Source organism: Myodes glareolus, chromosome 15 (assembly GCF_982192425.1).
Source record: "Myodes glareolus chromosome 15, mMyoGla1.1, whole genome shotgun sequence".
Classification (NCBI taxonomy): Eukaryota; Metazoa; Chordata; class Mammalia; order Rodentia; family Cricetidae; genus Myodes; species Myodes glareolus.
The window spans coordinates 5,264,816-5,283,404 of NC_142040.1; the positions used below are offsets into that span (position 1 = coordinate 5,264,816).

The window sequence follows — 18,589 nt, forward strand, 5'->3', positions numbered from 1 at the left end:
CTTAAGTAATAATTGCTCCACAAGGAAAGCTTTCTACATGGATCTTAAAACCTCAAATAAAGTACTGATTCGATTAAAGGGTGACTTTGTGGTATGTGAGTTAGATCTCAGTAAAGTTTTCTTGACTCTGCTGTATAATTGCCTTTCCTGTTAATTGTGGTGCCGGGAGCCAGATTGCTCATTTCTGTTCTTTCTTACCCGTGCAAGTTTTAAAATGAAAGAACATCCCCTTTTAACCAGAAAAGAAATGAGAATCTTAAATAGTCTCAAACCTGGGAATAAAGTACGTTCTCCTGCTGTATAGAAGCTAACTAAAACTAAAAAATGTGGCCTGTGCATTTTTATTGTATTGCTCTTTGAAATATTCCATCAGGCAGCCCTGCTGAAGTCTGTGGATCAATAAATACCATGAGCACTTTGATCCAAAGAAGGAAGCATTAGAATTGAACCCCACTGAAAATTTGTCTCTTGCAAATACTGTCAAAATGCTGGGAGAATTTATTTCTATATATTATATCATATTTTATGTTGGGTCTGAAATAGAATTATATAATCCATCAGTAGGAGATATTTGCATAAATGAATGAGTCAATACAGTCATCTGAATAAATCCTTTTAATTTTAAGTTGTGTATAAGTCAGCTTCTTTTGCACATCTTTTTCTATTCATCATCCATTGTATTTTTTACTTCACACTATTTCTATGTTAATTTTTCTTAAATGAATTAATTATACAGTCATTACATTATAGGCAATGTGTCTAATACTTAAATTGCTAACTAAACAGAGTTAAAATAGGATATTTATCTTGCTACCATTCTTTTATTTCTAATTTAAAAACTCATAAATTTTAAGCCTTCAGAGAACTGTTTGTGATGATTGATTCAATTAGATAATTCTCATAATTCGTTTTAAGCAACATGCAGTCTCCCATTGGAGAAATTAGACCAAAGGAAATAAACTTAGTAATTTGTATATTTCTTATTTTTCAGAAAATAAATACAGTTGGAAACAGTAATGCAGATGTCCCTTTGGCTGATCCCGGAATGTACCAGTTGGACATCACACTACGAAGGGGTCTAAGTTTAGCTGCCCGTGACCGAGGAGGTAAACATTTCAGAAAAGTGTCCCCTCAAAGCTTTTTCTATGTGCTTGTTGCAGGTTTTGTTTTTTGGGTTTTTTTTTGTGTTAACTTTGGATTCAGAGACTCACTTTACTATGTGACCTGACTCCTCTGAAGTGGAAGATACAGCTCCCACAGTTCTGACCCAGCTGGTGAGGTTTCCACAAAACTCTTACAATACTGATTTCTCAGTGCATGGTATCAGTGACAGGTGAGACATGCATTCATATATTATATTAAGGTATACATGTATGGAGGTGAGCACACATTCAAATAGGTGAGATATACTTATGCATAGGTGGGTGTACATTTATATAAGTGAGATATGCATGTGCACATGTGGGCATTTATTTACAAAGGTGATGTGTGCATAAACATGAATAAGGCATCCATTTGCATAACTGAGGCATAGGTACATAGTTGAGGAGACATTTACACAAGTGAATGTAAATTTGTAGTACGGGAGAATTGTCTGTATTCTGTCAATCATATTTTAAATGAACGCTGATTGGTCATGCAGGAAGTATAGGAGGTGGGTCAACCACACAGGAAGTAGAGGTGGGGCGATGAGAACAGGAGAATTCTAGGAAGGAGGAAACCCATTCCTTCTGAGTCCTGTCTCAACCACCTAAGAAGCAAGATGTAACCTGCCCCGCTGAAAAAGGTACTAAGCCATGTGGCTAACATATACAAGAATAATGGGTTAATATAAGTCATAAGAGCTAATACAAAGCCTGAGCTAATGTTTATTATTAATATAGATTTTATCATTAATATAGATTTCTGTGTATTTTCTTTGGGGCATAACAACTGTGGGAACCGGGCAGGATGGAAACCCCAACAAGCAGGCCCTGCATGTTACAAATTTGTATGGGTGAGACATATTTTTAAATAATTTATGTAGGTAAGACATAGGTGGTCATATATTTATATATGTGTGAGTATACAGTTACATAAATAAGACATGTATTTACATTAGTGATGTATATGTCAACATATACATCATACATTTACATAGGTTAAGTGTACTTTTACACAGGTGAAACATATGTTTATGTAAATGAGTCTATATTTGATTAGGTTACACAAATATCTGTTTAGGTGCTCATACATTTACACAGATAAGGCATGCATTTACATAGACATATCTTTGGATTGGTGACAATACATATACACAGCTGTGTCAGAAGTTGACTTTTGATAGAAAATGTTTTTTGTTACTTGGAGCCGTTCAGTTTAATCTGCTGATGTTGTGTTATCCAAGAATACCATCTCCTCAAACCTTGGATACCCTCAATCAGCAGCTGTCTGAACTTTGGTTGACTGCTTACTTCCTAGTGGAGTATACAGAAGTTTGTAGGCAGTCCTAAGGGAAAAGGCAGCCAGTACTTTTTAGTTCTCAGATTCCAAATGCTTGAGCAATCTCTTGATGTCTTGGGCACACAAGAACTTTCTAGACACAGAGTAGAAGCAGAATCATGAAAAGAGTCCCAGTAGTCTGGGCATCAGCCTAAGGAAGCATCCAGTAACTTTTCTGCAAAAGTTAGTGGGAAGCCACACCTTCAGGATGCTAAGTAGAGATGTACACCTTCCATCAGGAGGAAGAATGTTCCCTACGCCTACACCAGACTATCTCTGGATACAGACAGCCTCCTGACCGTGTGATGTATTTGCCTCTGCACCGTACTACAAAAGATGTCAAAGAAACAAGATTAGGGATACAAGTTATCATTTATATCCCTTGTCTCTAAATGATGAATTATTTAATGCATTAATAAATTTTCATAACCAGAAACTTTAAACATTGATTCAGTTTTAAGCAAAAACTAATACATGCCATAACATTCTTAATGAATGGATAGTGAGAAAAATGTTAAATTTAAGTAGACAAAGGAAGTTTTTCAGAATCAAATATCTGCTCTGAAAGCTAAAGAAAAATAGTTATCGAATTAGACCATCTCAGAATAAAGAAACAAATAAAGACAAATAACATGCAATTAGCATCATTTAACAGAATATTTTTATTATTCAATGTGATCTCAAATTAAATTGACTCATTTGATCTAAAATACAATTAGACCAAGAAACAATATCAAACTTTTAATCCCAGGTCTGTTCCCAACATTGTTAAACAATATACAAATAGCTACTGATTGTAGCATTGTTTATAGTTATGTAATTATTGAAACAATATAACTACCCAAAGATAGGTGAATAGCTAAAAAAAAAAAAACCTATAGATCATCCGTGCAAGAGCATAGTCTATAATTGTGAGAAAAAATGAAAGGGGGTGGAGAGTAGAGTAAGGAAAATGTCTAGAAGTTAATGTGGAAAAATTGACAAGATAAATCATTAGGTTCATGTAACCAAAGTTCAAAAGGGTATCAGTAGAAAGCAATTTTTCTTGTAAGAAATGAAGAGCTATAATAAATCAGGTAGTCTGCTAATTTCTGCAAAAGAATACACAGAGAGAAAGTTAGACCCTAATAAATTTGGTAACATTTCGACTAGAGGTGAGAACAGGTGCCAAGAATGAGGTGAGAGTGAATAGGTAAAATGATAGTAACTGTAACATGGTGGCTGGACTTGTTGGGGTTTCTGTCCTGCCCAGTTCCCATAGCCATTTGGCCCCAAAGAAAATCACACAGAGGTCTATATTAATGATAAACTGAATGCCCCTTTAGCTCAGGCTTCTTGATAACTCTTTTAACTTATATCAATCCATTATTCTTATGTATATTAGCTGTATGGCTCAGTACCTTTTTCAGTAGGGCAGGTCACATTCTGCTTCTTTGCTGATCTGGGCAGAACTGGGGAGGAATGGGCTTCCTCCTTCCCAGAATTCTCCTGTTCTCATCACCCCACCTCTCCTTCCTGTCTGGTTGACCCACCTCCTATACTTCCTGCCTGGCCAATCAGCATTTATTTAAAACATGGGTAGGAAGGAGAGGAAGATAGCTTTCCTTGGGTACAAAGCTACCATTTAACAACACCCTGGTCATAATGATCCCAGGCAGAAATTATGCTAAAGTTGTATATGAAAAATTATGATGTGAAGTAGAATATTTGGAACATTTCAGTGTATAGCTAAGGAAGAGACTTTCCTGACCAAGTAACAGTTTACAGGCAGTCACCACTGGCAGTCATAAGATATGCAGGCAGCACTTGCTTCAGATGCCATACGCTAAGAAATGTGAGCAATTGTGTCGAGACTCAACATGCTTATAAATATATAATCTTGGCTAACTGTGTCATCATAGGGTGCCATTTTCTTGAACATAGCAGGCTTTGTTCTGCCCTTGAGGTGCTGTGTCATCTTTCTCCTATCTCCCTTTTAAGAATTATTCATGTATATGCATTGTACAGAATCATGGGTTTCATTATTAGATTTTCAAACATGTGCCATGTATGCTAGCATTCAGCCCATTACCCTGTCTTGAGCAGCATATAAAATATACTAAACTCACATCTAAACCCAGAGCCTCTTGTCCCACGTATCCTACTTCATCACAGCTTCCAGTCTGGATTTCATGTGAACACTACACTGTTTTTCTGATAGTAGCAAATTATTCTCAAATAGAAGCATGGAACAGTTTTCAGGACAACAGGCAGGCTATGTATTTAAGGAAATATTACTTAGCAGCAAGAAGAAAATGCTGTGTAGCTAAGATGTTAATTTCAACTTAACCCAGCCAGTTTTGCTCTTGGAAATTGTTTTAAGTGTGTACACGTGTGTGTGCACGCATGCATGTGTGTATGTGTGCATGTGTGCATGTTTGTGTGTGTCTGAAAGTTCATCCAGGGGGTTCATGAAGAGGGTTATGCAGGGGATTATGGACTCAGAAAGGGTCATGGACTCAGATTAGCTGGAGCTGGAATGAGACAGTGTAGAGGCCTGATGTGAGTGTTAGGGATTGAACTGTGGTTCTCCTTGAAAGCAGCAAATTCTCATAGCTGCTGTCCTATTTGCCACCTGTTGTTGTGATAAAGACCATGACGAAAAGCAATTTGGAGAAGAAGGGTTTATTTGATTATATGACTCAATCCAAGCCCACCACTGGGAAAAACCAAAGCAGGAATGCTCAGCCTGCTTTCTTACTTAACCTAACATCCCCTGAATAGGTGGCACTGCCAACCGATGGGTAACTAAGAAAATGACCTATAGATCTGCATGAATCTTAATTGAAATTCTCTCTTCTCAGATGACCTTAAATTGTGTCACGTTGATTTAAAAAAAAATCTAACAAACCATTTCAACAGCAGAGCCATCTCTACTGCCCCAAAGATAAGGTTTTTTGTTTGTTTTGTTTTGTTTTAGGTAGAAGAAAAACCTGAGCTGAGTTTGTGATTAGCTGTCTTGACACAGTGAGCAGAATACAGGCTAATCGCATGTAAATAATGTAGTGTCTTTCACTCATGCATAGACGGCTTTCAAGTAATATCTCAAGCATGCTAATACTAAAAGTATTTGTTGTTCATTAAAATTCAGTTATCACTTTATCTTGCAGTCCCTCCCATTCAACTTTCAGAAAGACACCATTTATATTTCAATTAAGTTGAACTTTTCAGGAGATAAACCTTTTAGCTGAAACATCCATACTCTTATCTACTATAGTTTGACTGTGATGTGTGCTAAGCAGGCTGCTGTACTAAGTGTAAATGAAGAGGAATTGGAATAGGTGTGTCTGGTGATAGCAGTTCCCTTCTCTTTCATTTCCTGCGCTGTGGACCGTGGAGTATATATTGCTTTCCTAGAAGCTATAATAGATAGTCACGCGAAAGGCCAGAAAGACAGAAGTGCATTAGCTCTGAGTTTTTGGAACCGAGAATTTAAAAACCATGGTATATCAAGGCACACTCTCTCTGGGTATTCCAGGAAATAACTGCAGTTTTCAGCTTGCTGCTTCTGTGGCTCCACATAGTCCTTGGTTTGCACGGACATCCCCCAATCCCTGACTCCATCCTTCCGTGGTTTTCCTCACTGTGCCATCACCTGCCATGTCTCCCCTTTCTCTTAGAAGGTTAAAATCCTCAGATTTCTCCTAACTCCAGGATGGCCTCCTTGCAAGGCCCAAGCTCAGTTAGACTTTCTAGCACCATAGTTCAGAAACTATGAACATAGTTCTGAGGTCATACCAGAAGCACTAGGGGTCAACACATATGTGTTATGGGGAAATCCAGGTTAACTTAATACAGTAGTGTCTCTCAACGTGTGGGTCTTGACCCCTTCAGGGAATCCAATGACCTTTCACAGGGATTGAATGTTAAATATCCTGAATGTCAGATATTTACATTGTGATTCATAACAGTAGCAAAATATAATTATGAAATAGCAGCAAAATAAACTTATGGTTAGGGGTTACCACAACATGAGGAATGGGTATTAATGTATCGCAGCATTAGAAAGGTATTTCTTCTTATTGTACATTAGGAAGAAATTTAAATAAACAAAATAGAGTTGTTTATTTATTTGTAACATTTTCATAAGTTCCTGCATCCTTTTTTTAGCGGGTCTAGAGTTCTCCATCAGGGCACCTGAAGCAGATTGATTCTGCACTTAGTCTTATACTTGTGCTAGACAAAATTTCCAAGCATATGAAAAGCCATGTGCTCAGGATGAAGCAAGAACAATAGAAACCTGATATATGGATATGGATGTGAAAGTTAACCATCTGTTAACCTTCATTTGTAATCACTAATTGAGAAACTGTACCAGACCCAACACTGGCAGATGGAAGAAGAGTTGAGACCTCTTTCTCCCCCAGAAAAGAAATTCAATGCAATAAGACTAAAACATTCGACACTGTAATTAAAAACAAGTCCTTTTCCAAGTTAGAAGGCCAGTCAACAGGTTCAACACTAGAATTTATCTATGACAGTTCTTAAAGAGAATTGTTTGAGTGGGCAAGGCGTGGGTCTATCCCTACAGGACATCAGGACATCAGGCACAAAGCAGGATGCTTAGAACTTATTAAGTTTCTTTGGCTCCCAAGAGGCCTGGCTGTAAGGGTACCACTTACCTTCACAATTTGGCCTCTAGACTCCTGCTTGGCTTTGAAGCTTGGGAATTGTCCTCATGTCAGAACAGCTACATCTCACCTGGAGAAGTTTGTGCTTTGTAACTATTGACTGGAATAGTTACTAACAGTACTCTATTTTACTATCAAAACAATTCAAATTTCATAGGTAATGAACATTTACTAATGCTTTCTAAAACACATCTTAATCTCACTAAAATGCATCAGAAAATTAAGCATCATCGGGTTGGGAATATAGCTAAGTGGAAAAGCACGTGCTTGGCAGGCATGAGGTTTTGGAGTTTAATCCCTAACACTGAAGGAGATAATGCATTGTATAGATTCTTCTTTCTATGCCAACAGAGTGGGTTCCTCTGGGTGCATTTCCCTGGTATCCTTAGAATTCAACTTTTAATGAGCTATGCTGATCAAGAAAAGATATGCCATGTTACTTTTTGGACCAAGATAATAATTTAGATGTATTGCAAGTCAACTTTCTTTTAAAGTTTCTTAAAAGTGGTGAGAATCAGATATAAGCGCGCTTTATCTGTTAGATCATTTACATACACGTTGATGTTGTTCCTTTAACCAGGGCCCTACCGTTGCAAAAATTTTCAGAAAGACCTGGTCTTTTTAAATATTTTACTTGTACATTTTTATGCAGTAATCATGATAATCAATATACAATCAATCAATATACAATGTGTGATAAATAAGTCAAGATAATAATTTCCACCACTTTTGATAATCACCTGTGTTAGGAATTTAATATTCTTGCTATTTTGAAATAAATCATAGGTTGTTTTAACTAGTAATAGGGGCAATTGTGTATCCTCCATTCTGTCTCAGGTCCCTCTTGTTCTTGTTCCTCCTATCCTTCGCCTGTCCCAGTGTTTAGCTACCACAACTGCATTCCATTTATGTTTCTACAAGTTAACTTAGTGGTATTCACCAGTAAGAACACAGCCAGACTGTTTAATTTAACCAAATAATCTTTGGTCCCATTTATGTTGCTGCAAATGAAGGATTTCTTTATCTGTGATCTTACTTCATATATGTATATATGTGTGCATATATGCAAACAATATAAATAATGTTTCTGAAAATGTGTATTATTATGGTTAGAACACAGAGCTATGGTTTGAATAAGTATGACCAGAAGACTCACATGTGTTGCTTTGTTGTTGTTGTTGTTTACTGGATGACTTTTGTTTGTTTTTAAAGTTGTTTTTGAGATACGTCCTACTATGTTGTACTGCCAGTACAGCCAGTAGGCTGGCTTTGAAATCAAAATCTTTCTTTAGCCTTCTGATGGCTGGGGATATAAGCCTGTGTGACTGCACCCAACTAGGGTGCTTATGTTTCTTGCTTGGAACCCCAGTGTAAGGTTCAGAGTGGAGCGATTGCTATGTGTTTGGGTCATGAGAGCTGTTATTTAGTCAATGGATTAAACTGATGGAATCAGGTTGATGTCCTGGGAAGCAATAGAAACCTTCAGCGTTGCAGGAACTTGGTTACTGGGGCATCTTATAGTGTGTACTCTCTATTGTCCTGGCCACACTTCTCACTTTCTCTGTGTTACTTGGGCATGCTATAGCATGGGTGTCAATTGTGCTGGGCACATTTTTTACTTTTTTTCTCCTGATGACCTTGAAATATAAGCCTCTTTGCTCTCCTGCCTGTTCCCCCACCATGGTTCTTTCCTCATCCACAGTCCTGGTAGCTACCACGTGCAGTGACTGTGAACACGTCTCTGAAAAAGAGAGCCAAAGCAGCCCTCCCAACAGCAAGCTGCTTTGTTGGGTGTTTATCCACAGTAGTCATGGTTCACTCTCCTAGACATCGAGTCTATTCTTTTTTAATGCTTTATTTTTTTATAGATAGAAAACATACTACCTGGTGTACATAAAGACCCCTTGGTTGCATATTAGTAAAACTGGCCATATAGTTGCTAAACCATAAGAATTTAGTAAATGATATGATGTTTGCCCTGCCATCCCAGGAGCATTTTGCGCTGGTTTCATAATTATTTAATCTGAGCCATAGAAAAGGGTCCAGTGTCTCTTCCCCGGGCTTCTCTTACAGCACTATGAATGGAGTTAATTCATTTCTTTAGAGTCTACCATGAGGTGAAATCTTTATCAAACGGAAGTCTGTCTGGGACTCCTTCAGCTGTAGAGCAGGCGTTTTCCAGCTCCCTGGAGAGAGTCAGACTATTTCTACACGTGAAGTGTAGCCTAATCACACCTGACTAGATGGGTACCTACTAATCTTTCTTTCTTCCTTTGCTGTACAAAGTTGCTTTCTTAATTATAACAAAGTGAAAGGGAAGATCATTTTTATGCCAAATTTGTTGACATTCTGCAAATACCTCCATTCTCATGAATTATGAAAGACTAAGAGAAAGTGCCATGTGAGATATTTGGCTATTTGTAAGTAATCACTATCTACCACATATCCACCATTCAATGCCTCGCCCTTGCCAATAATGTATTTGTGAAACAATATTTGATTAAACATTGACTTAAGTTTGAATAAGTATAATTTAATTTAGCTGTTGTTAAGAAAGGGTGGTTTTCATTTGAAAAGCACATCATGGAGTTCTCCCCAGCAGACATTGTTATTAAGTTTGCCTGGGCATAGTGGCTGGTAAGTGTGGCTTTCCATCTTAAGAGGTGTGCGCCTTCTTCGTAAAAACATAGATTTTGGTGTATTTTGTCTGTGAAGAAATGCTCTCAGGAATTAACTGTATATTACCTAAAATTGGGTAATAGAAAGTATACATAAAATCTTGAAGGTCAGTTGGCTCAGCATCTCAAATAAGAATAAATTAGAAGTTTGGATCTAGATATGTGGTACATCCAAATCTAAGTAACATATGGTATACATAAAATGCTGTGGTTCCCCAGGGGATGCAGCTGTAGGCCTCAAGAGCCAGCAGTCCCAAGACCACAACAGGCCACAAAGGCAGCTGATCCTAGGCAGGGAGCTGTCTGACAGGTGAGACACAGAGACCTATTAGGCACACCATGCAGAGCAAAGTTGGATATTTATTTAGTGGGTTATGGAGGGGTAAGGGGAAAGGGGAGAAAGGGAGATTGGGGAAGAGGAGAGAGAGAGACAAAGAGGGGGGAAGAGGAGAAGTGGGGAGAAGGGAGAGAAGCTGCCTCTTCAGGAGAGAGGCAGAAAAGGAAGAGAGCTCAAGCAGAAGGAGAAGCAGGGGAAGGAGTGGGCAGGGCTTGTCTCTTAAAGGGGGACAGGAGAGACTATTGCAATATTAATTAAGATTATTTAAGGAGAAGGCATTGATTCTAGTTGGTACTAATTTAGTCTAAATTCAGACAAAGAATAGAGTCAAAAGAGGCACCCACAATATTTGAAACAACTTGAGTTAGATGTCTCTTGACAGCTTTATACAATGGTCTCTCTAGGCCTCCATTCAGGGACACACTGACATATGTGGCTTTTGTAGCTTTTCTTAGGTGCTTAGCAAATCTATAGCCCTTTTCTTCTACCCTCCATTCTAAAGCCAGAGAGACATGTCTGAAACTGCTCTGCCACTTGTCAGGGCTGGAACATGGCTCCCTCATTCAACTACACCTTCACCAGCTTTCTGTGTTTGATTGTTACCTTCACTGCCTAAAGTAGGCTGTCCTTGAATTTGCTCTGGGGGAGAGGTTGGCTTCCAACTCAGTGCTCCAAAGTCTCTGCCTTCTGGGTGCTAGGATTAACAGCCTGTAGTACCACACCCAGGTCTAAGTTTTTCTTTAGTTCCTTTCCACAAATCGGAAGCTTAGCTGGGTGGGATTTTGCCCTGAGGTCACCACTCCCGTTATTTCATTTCTTAATCTGTTTATCTCTTTGAACAGAGGACTTAGCTCCATTCTACTTCCTTTTTCTCCTCAGGCTTTACATTTTGTAATTTACCCTGTTCAGCTCAGCTTGCTCCTTTTTATTGTACATTTTCATTAGAGATGCCACTAATAACCACAGGACAGATATATTAGGCTATTTTGAGATTTCCTCTGACAACAGAATTAATCCAAACTGTTCATTTTAGCCTCAGACAGACTGTTCAGACAAAGACAAAAGGCTTTCTTCACCAAAATATCATAAGACCAGTCTCTAGACCACATACTAACATTCTTCTTCTCTGAAACCTCATGATTTGATTGGCCCTGAGATTAATAGGTGCATATAAATTTAGAATAGACAGTTAGGCGCACATGCATGTGCGCACACGCGCACACACACGTGCACACACAACGAAAAAAGTCTTTAAAAGGGGATAGTAGCATTGAATTAATTAGTATCTAGGTTACTAAGATAAGGTGAAGAACAAAAGATATGCCACTAGTCTGCCCTTGAGAAACCCTTCTGTTTTAAGACTATGATCCAGATTCAAAGTTATTATTATAAATAATCAATAAAAATAATTATGAAATATCCTTTAGGTTCACATAAGCACTCAAAATATTTCTGATTATTCCCACTAATAAAAATATTTAAAAAACCTAAATTATTTACTTAAATTGGCTAATTTAACATCCAAATGTTTTCTCTTTGGTTACATCACTGAGTGCGATAAAATGCTGAGGTAACAGTTTATGTAAATCATAATTTTTAATAGAAAACCTAATTTGTGGTGAATGGAGATAACCCTGAAGGAACGTGTCGTGAGCAGCTGAAGTACTGGATAAACACCCCCCATCTTTGCAGCTTGGCTTGTCTGACAGTGACCCAGCTAAAATTACTGCTTACTTGGGGGAGGGATAGTTAGTGTATCTGCTCAGTTTCAGAGGCTTCTGAGGTACCTTTGAGTTGTTTACCTTCTTGCTTAAAGGACTTTCCTTCAGGATCCAGTTTTTCAATTTCACAGAACACTGTTATATAGCAACAGGACAAAATGAGAAAGTCTACAGGGAGCAGACAATGTAGCCACTGTAAGGCTTCATCTCTCAGAGTCCAGAGACACGCCCAGGTAAATAACCATCACCTCAGAGAATCCCAAAGATAACGGCTTCCTAGCACATGGGATTCTGTGCACCTTCATTTTGCCATGTGTTGCTTAGCAATGTTGTTGACATATTGCCTTATTAGTTTTCCAGGAGAATAGAGAGTGAACCAAATGTCATGCTTTCTTTAAGCAAGAGAACATGATTCCCCAATGTTAGGGTGAGTGTTGAGAAAATACAGAAAATAGGAAACTTTTCTAAATCATGTCTAATGCAGTTCCCCCATCTTACATGCCACTGGAAGAAATCTCAAGGTGAAAGGGAGCCACGATGTCTGCGACATCTGTTCAAGAAGCCCCAAGGTTGGCCTGTATATAAAAATGCCATCCTGTTTCATTATTTTAATTTTATGGGCAGACCCAGGATAAGGACAAAATCCACTGAATTTTCATCCCAAATACAACTATTCAGGAAGAAGGAAGAACATCAGCCTGGTCTGTGTAAAGACCACAGTGATAACACTGTAAGAGCTGGTATATGTGCAAAACAATGATAGCCCAACAGTTTCAGGTGGCCAGGCTATCACGTGAACTGTTGTTTTATTTAAAATGGTTGACCTTGACCAAAGAATACTCAAGATCAGTATCATATGTACCAGGAGAGTCTCTGGCCCTGTGAGGGACTGTCTTGGTTAGGTATCTTCTGGACCAGGGGAGCCCCTGGCCATGTGAGGACTGTCTTGGTTAGGTATCTTCTGTACCAGAAGAGCCTCTGGCCTCACTTGTGAGGGACTGTCTTGGTTAGGGATCTTCTGTACCAGGAGAGCTTCTGGCCACGCCTGTGAGGGACTGTCTTGGTTAGGGATCTTCTGTACCAGGAAAGCTTCTTGCCATGCCTGTGAGGGACTGTCTTGATTAGGTATCTTCTGGACCAGGGGAGCCTCTGACCATGCCTAGGGTGACTACCTTCATTAGGTTACTTGAAGCATCTATATCTTCCTGAGCTGACCAAGGGAGAGTGTACCTTTCTCTCTTGATTCTTGTACAATGAGGAATCACATTCAATCTTCTTTGATTTTTCAAGTATATTTAACTCATTTAATTGGAGGTTTTTACAAAATACATATAAGATAAAATATTTTATAAAATAGCCCACTTTGGAGCTGTCTGAGGAAAGTTGTCCCCACACAGCAATGATTTTCAGTGCAACCACAACATCAGAGTTGTCTCAGAACTCATAGATCACACTATCTGGAATTTCCCATTTCCTGACCAAAAGATCAGACTATCTGGAAATTCCCCTTTCCTGGTCCACGGATCACACTATCTGGAAATTCCCCTTCCCCCTGGCCCACGGATCACACTATCTGGAAATTCCCCTTCCCCCTGGCCCACGGATCACACTATCTGGAAATTCCCCTTCCCCCTGGCCCATGGATCACACTATCTGGAAGGAAAGCCCACTCACTTGTACTTTGAAAGCCCTTGGCTGATTCTATATAGTTTAAAGTTTGAGAATCATTACCGAATAAGATTTCCTAAGAAGCACATAAATATTCCCACACATCAACACCATACTGTAAATAACTATGTGCAGTCACATACAGAGAAGCAGAGAGCCACTGTGCCCATTGCTATGTACAGTTTTAACTGGTAAGTAAATGTAAGTACGGATGTAAAGGACATGTGGAAAATGTCCTAGACTGAAACTTTAGTGAGAGATCACCTGCTCCCCGAGGCTTGCTCTCCTACAATGTCTCACTGTTCAGTAAGCCAATAATCAGCTACATGGTTGCGCCACAAATATAGCACAATCCCCAGGATTCCTCAGGTCTTGGATTCTCTGCATGTGTACAGTCAGGCTGCGCTCCCCTGAATATTGAATTATTCCTCCAACTCTAATCCTCTTCCAAGACCTAAAATCAAATGACAAGACACAGCATAAAACATGAGTCCTTTCAGAAGTCCACTAGTCTGGAATAACAGTTTCCAACTCAAGAACTTCATTCGGTGTTGCTTTGAAGACTGGCGGTTCACATTTTTAAATTACATGTGTGCCAGTGTGTGCTTGGATGCACACATGTGTGCCAGGGTGTGCTTGGATGCACACATGTGTGCCAGGGTGTGCTTGGATGCACACATGTGTGCCAGGGTGTGCTTGGATGCACACATGTGTGCCAGGGTGTGTTTGGATGCACACATGTGTGCCAGGGTGTGCTTGGATGCACACATGTGTGCCAGGGTGTGCTTGGATGCACACATGTGTGCCAGTGTATGTTTGGATGCACACATGAGTGCCAGGGTGTGCTTGGATGCACACATGTGTGCCAGGGTGTGTTTGGATGCACACATGTGTGCCAGGGTGTGTTTGGATGCACACATGTGTGCCAGGGTGTGCTTGGATGCACACCTGAGTGTTGAGACGTGACCTGAGGTCCTTTGCAGAGCAGCTAGCATTCTTAGTCACTGAGTTGTTTCTCTAGCCCAAGCTACCTGTTTTCTAAATGGAAGGAAAAAAATAATAAAATGAAAGGAATCTTGGCTGTTCTTATGTAGCTTCCCTAGCTAGGAGCCAGACCTCATTTGCTCAGCGTTGGTATTTCCTGTGAAACACACAATCTCTGAGGTTCCTGCAGGAATGATGGCGGAAAACAGGTTAGTTATACACACGCGTCAGAAATAGATCACAGTCCTATTGTAATCTATGAAAAGGCCCTGAAGATCAGGCGAAAAATTCAATCCTAAGAAGATTTTATTGATAATTTTAATATCTAAATTTCCTTTTTTTCCTAAATGCAAATGTGGGCTTGGCTTCCAGATGAAAGAACAAACATTACTGCTTCTGTGTCTACCTGGTAGGCCCACTCTTTCCTCCCGTGACGGAGACACAGTGACTGCCTATGTCAGCTGCACTTAGAGGTCCATGCTGCAGGGGAGGGACCACAGCTGCATCCTTTGGTGTGTCAGTAACCAGTGGGGCACGGAAGCCATTTCTCCTCTATCAAGAAAGGCAGAGACACTTTGTCTTCCTAATGCATGCAAATTGTGTCTTCAGGACAGAGAAAACTTCCTAGATCTTCATTCTTTCAGAAATACAGTTGTCGCTCTGGGCTCTCAGAGGGAACCTGGTTAAGACAAAGTAGGCATCCTCAGCCTCCAGAGCCCATAACACACCCTGTTCTCCATTACTGCTGAGCGTGGATTCTGTACATCGGTAATGTGTGACAATAGTGTAGAATTGTAATAGAAGCGAAAGTCTCTTTATAGTTGAAGAATGACCAATTTGCTCTCCATAAACATCTCTAAAATATTTAGAATTCTGAATAGTTTTATAGCAAAGTGTACTCAGAGACAATAACTACAAAACTGTGCATTTGATTTTTCTAAAGATCTTGTGCACTTAGGATTTATTGAATAAAGTTAGCAGAAAAGAACTAAACTAGAAAAGAAGAATGAGCACAACTTCACTTTTCCTTATTAAAGAAAGTCTGTGAGCGTAATTATAGAAGTTAAATAAAGGGCTTTTTCAAGAGTTACTGAGAATTCTGAAATGTCAGTTGCTTTTAATAATCCCATATTACTGTCACAGAAGAACAAACTCATTGTTTTTTTTTAAGCCCTAGATACATCCCTGCCATAGGAATTGAAGTTTCTTTGTAGATGATTCTAGGAAGGCACGGTAAGGGCAAGGGGGAGACAAGGGAGGGAAAGGGATGCTGCAGGGTGGATAAAGACGCAGATGCCCCGGTGCTTCAGCGGTGGTGTGGAATGCCTAGGCCTGTGGCAATGCCGCACAGGAGCGTGGCTCTTCTGCAGGGCTCGTTTCCTAAGTGCCGCTGCCCGGGTTGTGCTGCCATGGCCTAGCCCAGTACAGACCAACCAAGTTCTGGCTACAGAAAGTTGACAGCATGCCAGACAGACATGAGTGCAAAAAGTTGATGGTGTTAGGGCAATGTGAACACAGACACAATACTGGACACCAACACGTCTGCCTCTGCACGGGTTTGTCATAGGAAGAACAAGTCACCAAGAAACTAAATCCCATCTGCAAACTGGAGATCACAACGAAATGTCCCCCACCCAGGCTTGTTCAGGGATTAAGTGGGACCCTGCATGTGAAGTCTTGTGCGCAGTGAGCCTCTTTATCAGACTCTGGCTGTCAGCAGTATTCTTCTTAACATGAAGGTAACTAAACATGATTGACCAAAAAAATTGATGAGTATGAAGGAATCTTTCACTGCCAGCTATTCTTAGTGTGTATTTTGTAGTCTGGTGTTTATTTCCTATTCTGGTATGTATTTTCTATTCTAGAGTGTATTTTATAGTCTAGTGTGTATTTTATATTCTTCACATCAATTTTTCTATTCTAATGGGCTCTGGCATTTAGTATCTTCTTTCGCTTTTATAGATTTCTCTGCTGTGTGATTTTTTTGCACATCATCTTTTTACCCCTAATAACTGACTGATGCTGTTGACAGCCTTTTCGTTGTGTCTACTGACTCCAGCGCACCAGCCCATCTTCTTTGCAGAGAAAGAAAAGTAGGATGTTGAGAACTGGGAAAAAACAAGTGATTTTCTGATTTTGAAGACAATGCCTATAGTTTTTCATCTGAGCGTTTAAAGCACAAAGCTCTGATTTTCTTTAAATTGCATGTTGATCCTCCGGTAATCATTTCAGAAACACTCTTTGGTCCATTTCACATCCCTGAAAAGAGATCACTGCCAGGTCCAAAGCCTGCAGGAAATATCAGGCGAGGCCAGACGATCAGTACTCAGGATATTTGAAATGATGGGAATTGCCTTCTTTTTCTTCTTTCACTGTCACTATTTTGGTCCAATATTATTGATAAACACAATTATTCTTTGTCATTTTGAGTGATGGACACTATAGCAGAAATCAGTGGGTTCTGCCTTTTTATTCAGTCATATGTACCAAAAGTCAGTAGAGGGAAAAGACAGCATTTCAGATGGTCTGCTGCTTTAACGTAGGTTATCAGTTATGCAGAAAAAAAGAATATTAAGAATATTTAATTTTCACAAGAAAATAAGGAACTAATTTAAAATTTATAAATAAAGGCAAAATATTTTAGATTCATTATGGCTCCAGAGTACACAGTATAACCTTTCAGATTTTAAATGCATGAGGCTTTTCTTTCTATTCTTTGATAGGTAACTGGGTATTATATGTCAGAGCCCCCGGAAGAAACAGCTCTGCACATTTTTATTAAGTTCAGTGTAATTGAAGGAAATGTGGTAGAAAGTGTTCTAAGATTTGCCCGTGGAAAACGCCCTGGCCAAACCAATGGAATTCTGTGATTATCTGGCCTGAGCATCTACCTGGAGACCTTGTATTGATGTCTAGGAGATAGAATGTAATAAATCACTCAAATAAAACTGGATTAAGACTTGTGGTGCAGCCACAATTCTAAAAAGACTCCTAATGACCCAAGTGTTCATATACTCAGCCCTGGGAGAAGACAATCTGTCAATTGTGGGATGTCAGCCTGTGGCTGTGTTGCTTTTCTGCATGTAATAAATGTCCCCAAAGTCAATCAAAAGGGAGATAGCTTTCAGTAGGCCTTATGTAATCAGGTGAGCCCTTTCAAGGGACCCACAACTTCAGCAATAAGTCTAGATAGGAGCTAAGAAAATGTCCTTTGAATCTAGTGTTAAAAACATTTTTATAATATAAATCTGGGGACACAAATATGTTGTTTTCACTCAGTTACATTGCCATGAGCATAACCAACATGGAGACACTTGGTAGACAGGACGAGGCAGAGGAGTGGTTAGTGCTCTTGGATTATTTGGGGCCGTAAACCTGACACTAGCAAGTGAACTAGAGATGGAGTCTGTAGTTAAGTTTAGCTCTTGCTTAGGGATGCAAAACCACCTTCTCTTGTCTCAGCTGTTAACTGGCTAACATTTCCATCTCTCCTTCACCCTCGAGCCCTTGTTACTACATCTAGACACCTCAGACTGTAATTAGAGAGAAAACACGAGGGATCATTGCTTTTCTCCTAGATTGTCTAGTTGTTTCAAATGTCCTACATAATTCTCTTAAAATTTGCTCTTAAGATATTTGACTGAGGGCTGGACAGATGGCTCAGTGGTTAAGAGCACTGCCTACTCTTCCAAAGGTCCTGAGTTCAATTCCCAGCAACCACATGGTGGCTCGCAACCATCTGTAATGAGGTCTGGTGCCCTCTTCTGGTCTGCAGGCATACACACAGATAGAATATTGTATACATAATTAATAAAATAAATAAATAAATATTTAAAAAAAAAGATATTTGACTGAACAAAATTCTGTTTTTCTTGATATGCCAAACTACAGAGTACCAAGGAAAAGGGGGAATTTCTGAACCCAAATTGTTTGCAAAAGTCACCTCCCAGCTAGACAAGTTGGCACACAGTAGGAATCTTAGTGATTGGAGGGTTGAAGTAGGAAAGTCGCAAGTTCCAGCCTGGGTTGCTTTATTAAATCCCTGGGGGG

General features: G+C 39.5%; 1 protein-coding gene across 4 annotated transcripts in view; it reads left to right on the forward strand.

Annotated features, from left to right (window-relative positions):
• Positions 1–18,589, forward strand: part of Mctp1 (multiple C2 and transmembrane domain containing 1) — a 592,866-nt gene that overhangs the window by 285,939 nt on the left and 288,338 nt on the right. For all 4 annotated transcript variants that reach the window (XM_048424315.3, XM_087896744.1, XM_087896742.1 and 1 more), the window contains one exon: positions 992–1,106. In XM_048424315.3, coding sequence (XP_048280272.2) covers positions 1,046–1,106 — 61 coding nt within the window. In that variant the 5' untranslated portion in view covers positions 992–1,045. Of the gene's footprint in view, positions 1–991; positions 1,107–18,589 lie in introns of those variants that run through there.